The 4,074-nt window shown below is 32.8% G+C and overlaps 1 protein-coding gene across 1 annotated transcript; it reads left to right on the forward strand.

The window, feature by feature from the left end:
• The first annotated feature begins 470 nt into the window (after positions 1-470).
• On the forward strand, positions 471-3,347 carry LOC145001964 (Plant VAMP (vesicle-associated membrane protein) family protein). Its single transcript, XM_078961286.1, has 7 exons — positions 471-908; positions 1,537-1,607; positions 1,756-1,837; positions 1,973-2,088; positions 2,195-2,311; positions 2,745-2,819; positions 2,948-3,347. Exons 1-7 carry the CDS (start codon positions 848-850, stop codon positions 3,122-3,124), a joined length of 699 nt encoding a protein of 232 aa, XP_078817412.1. The 5' UTR covers positions 471-847; the 3' UTR covers positions 3,125-3,347.
• Positions 3,348-4,074: the final 727 nt, after the last annotated feature.

Consider the following 4,074-nt stretch of genomic DNA (forward strand, 5'->3'; position numbering starts at 1 on the left):
CTATTAGATTAAAATGTCAAATATCAAGTCATTGATGAGTAGAAAAAAGTTGATGCTGATCACATGCTTCATGTACGATAACTTGATAAAAATTGTGATTGTCCCTTTCTAACATTAACTAATCAACACATGCTCCTATATAATAGCTAACACAAGTTTGAAATATTTCAAATCCCCAATGGATAAGAGTAACCATTACCCTTTTTTTTTTTTTTTTTTTTTGCATAATTTAGCAAGTGTAAATATTAGCACCTTTTCTTTTTAAAAAAATATTGTTTCAAGTGAGAAACAAAGATTTGAGCCTCTTTGGTAGAAATTATTCATGTAACATGGGTATCTAATAAAGAAAAATAGATTAAAACGGCTATGATTACATAAAATCCAAAGTTAAGGGGTATAAAAATACTAAGTACATAATATAGGGACTGTTCTTGTAATTTATGACCATATGTTCGGTGATTCGTACCTTCCGATCCCCTGAAGTACATACTCTTGTCAGATAGATGCGCGCTCTCACGTACACACACCGTGACCGGAGGAGAGATTCCGTTTCCGAAGGTTGCGCACCGCTTTATCCACCAACACCATCAACCACCACGACACCTGTTCGTACCAAATTCAATCAATAATCTGATCCTCAATTCTCATTTCCTCTTCCTATTGAACCTGATAATCGGAAGAGAGTAAAAACATTTCACTTCATTTCTTTTACGGATCCAGAACACCGTTTGTTTTCCGATCGTCAATTCATGACAGGTCGTGTTGTTGCATTTTGGCCGCCGCCGTGTTAATTTAACGGAAGAGAGATTACATCATTTTTCACCTTTACGCGTTGATCTTAGCACCAATGACTAGCGCTAGCGGTAACAAATTAATCACTGTCGATCCTGAAGAGCTCAGGTTTCAATGTAAGCATAATTTGCATAGATGTTAGTGCATTTGATTCTGTTGATACGTTCTTCCTCGTTGCGTTGTTTATTAATTTAATTTTTTTCTCTGATATATTGTATGTTCAATTGTTGGTGAAGCGGTTTAGAAATCCAAATTTTGATTCAGATTGAGTTCGATAATTTGTTTTCGTTTAGGTCCGAATAGATCAGCCACGATTTGTTGCTTATTAGTTGAGTTGTGTCCAGAATTTTTTATTAGCGCCAGTGATATTGAACGCGAAGAACGTGCTAGTCTTAATGTGTTCAGCCTGTCGCTTTTCAGAGTTGTAGATTCGGAAAAATTCAACTAATGATGATTTTTTTTTTTTTTTGAGGAAATTTGTGCAACGTAAGAGAGAATGAGTAGAAAAAACATCGATCTCTGTTGAATTATGTTGAGATCTAAACTGGCGATCTGGTGTTGGACTTGTAATTTAGAACACATACATGGAGCCGGAAGTTGCAGGCTATTGCATTTCCATCATTCCATGACGTGCATAAGATTACATTTTAGGGGAAAAGCTAACGATCGCATATATTTTCATGCTTCTTATGCACGATTACATTATAGATGCTGATTCTGATTGCTTAAGCATTAATTTAACAGTTGAACTGGAGAAAGCAAGCCATTGCGATTTGAAAGTCTCCAATGCCACAGACAAACATGTTGCCTTTAAGGTATGCTTTTGCCCTAAATTACTTAACATTTTCCTGGTTGCTTTGTTCATCTGTTTCATGTTCAAACGACATTCAAATGTAATTTGAAACTTAGCTCATGATGCATTCACCAATATAATCTTTCCTCCTTTTCTTTGTTTTTTGCTAGGTCAAAACTACTTCACCCAAGAAATACTTTGTACGACCAAATACTGGTGTTATACAGCCCAGGGATACAAGTGTCATAAGAGGTACTAAATACTAAATACCAATAATACTGCTGCTACTATTTACACCATTTTAACTTTTAAGACTATAATTAATAATTAAGATCTTGATTTAGTAATTACAAGCCTTCTAACTTCAAGTTATTGATATAAATTTAGTTACCCTTCAACCACAACTTGAGTACCCTCCAGATATGCTATGCAAAGATAAATTTCTTCTACAAAGCACCCCTGTGCCCTCAATCACTGACACTGAAGAGCTTCCTGCAAATACTGTAAGAATATATATAATTCCAGAATATGTTCATTTTTTTTATAATGAAGCTCCATATTTGAAATGATAAATGACACAGTTAAATGTTGTAATTGTTCCAAATCCAGTTTAGTAAGGAACCTGGTAAACACTTAGAGGAATGCAAGCTTAAGGTCGTGTATATCGCTCTTCAGGGGAATAACAATTCCGGTGATGCTCCCAAACAGAATTCCGATCCTAACTCTGTGAGTTCCATAGCAATTCCTTTTCCGCTTTGCTGATTCCGATGGAATCCAATACAATTGGAATGCGTGATTCCATTCCGTGACGCGTTTGGTTGTCATATGGATAAAATCTAATTTAAAATCCTTCACATTTGATGGATTTCACAATTCAGATGGGAAGGTGGAATCTTTTTATTTTTTATAAAAGACCAAAATACCCTTGTATTAAAACTAATAAAATTAAAAAATCAACAAAATTATCTAACTATTAGAAACATAAAGTTAACTAATTTTAATTGTGCCAAGCAAATGCATCAAAGTTCATATTCCGAATCCGATTCCAATTCCAATTCCATTTATTTCCAAAACATTTTAAACGCTAAAACCAAAGATTTTGGGAGAAAGTATGATTGCATTTATGCAGATTCCATTCCTTTCTTTTCTTTCAATGCAGAATCAAGCAATTCAGACTGCAAGAGCTGCTAGGGATTCAGCTGTGAGAGAAGCAACCCAGCTGCAACAAGAACTGGTAAATTTACATCTTTACCCTCAACCTATAAATTCGTTACTTTACTGAACCCTAAAAAAACTTGCTTTTAAGTTTAATTATTATATTAAAATAACAAACTAATCATATTAATTTGGTTTTCCTATTAGGAAATGCTAAAGAAAAAGAACCAAAAACCAGCTCCAGCAGCAGCTGGATTCTCGTTAAAACTGGCGATAGTTGCTGGAATTATTGGGATACTGGTTGGGTTTATTTTAAAGCTGGCTATGGCTTCACCTACATCACCGCTGCCAACACCGCCACCATCCCCCGCCATAACAGAATAATTCCGGTCGCTCTTTCTTTTGAAATCTACAAAAATGATGGATGATGATGATGATGATTTTTTTAATTTTGTTTGTTCTTAAAAAAACTTTGTCCAAAAAGCTGATTCGTTTATCTTTTTTTTTTTTCTTCCTGTTATCTTTGTACATGGACCATTGCAAATTGCAACATTGTTTGTTGGTACTTTTGTCAACACGTAAATGAACGCCGGCTTTATTGAGCTTATCTTTTTGTATGCCTTTTATGCCAATCATGCTAAAGTTTGAATTTTCAATAATTATTATGAAAATGTTTACTTATGTTAAAAGAAAAGCTATAATACACACCGCGTCAAAAATAAAAAGTAATAGAACATTCTGTTGAAACAAAAAGAACGTATACATTCTGGTAATTTGTTTTTAATATACATTTTTAACTACGATAATAGAATGTTATGTTTGGCGTATAAAAGTGAAAATCTGGTTTTTAGCTCATAAGTTAGCATATCAATAAGTTATCTCAAATAACTTATGGAAAACAAAATTATAAGTTACTTTGTAAGTTCCGGTAAATTATTTTTATGGTTTCATCAAACACTAAATTTTAATAAGCTCGAAAAGTTACTTGATAAACGTCAAATAAAGCCTAATACTATATTTGACGGACTAGTTAAAAAGTTATATGATATCTGAAAAATTACATGCTAGCTGAAAAGTTAAATGTTAACTGATAAAAAAAATAATGTTTAGCCAATCTAATTGATATATATATATATATATATATATATATATATATATATATATATAGAGAGAGAGAGAGAGAGAGAGAGAGATAGGTACAAATGTTTTTGACAACTATTGTGTGACTGTGTGCACCAATAAGAATTCAGGAAATAATTAATTATTAAATAAATCATTTAAGGGTATTATAGTAATCTTGACATATTTAAATATGGTAGATAATTAATATGTTC

Source organism: Lactuca saligna, chromosome 6 (genome assembly GCF_052625555.1).
Source record: "Lactuca saligna cultivar CGN05327 chromosome 6, ASM5262555v1, whole genome shotgun sequence".
In the NCBI taxonomy this organism is placed as follows: Eukaryota; Viridiplantae; Streptophyta; class Magnoliopsida; order Asterales; family Asteraceae; genus Lactuca; species Lactuca saligna.

Bases quoted from the DNA above. Each gene is read 5' to 3' on its own strand.
- LOC145001964 (XM_078961286.1), top strand. From the start codon at position 848: ATGACTAGCGCTAGCGGTAACAAATTAATCACTGTCGATCCTGAAGAG. The intron at 1,838-1,972 runs GTACTAAATACT...ATATAAATTTAG, and splicing joins GGATACAAGTGTCATAAGAG to TTACCCTTCAACCACAACTT. The intron at 2,820-2,947 runs GTAAATTTACAT...TTTTCCTATTAG, and splicing joins CCCAGCTGCAACAAGAACTG to GAAATGCTAAAGAAAAAGAA.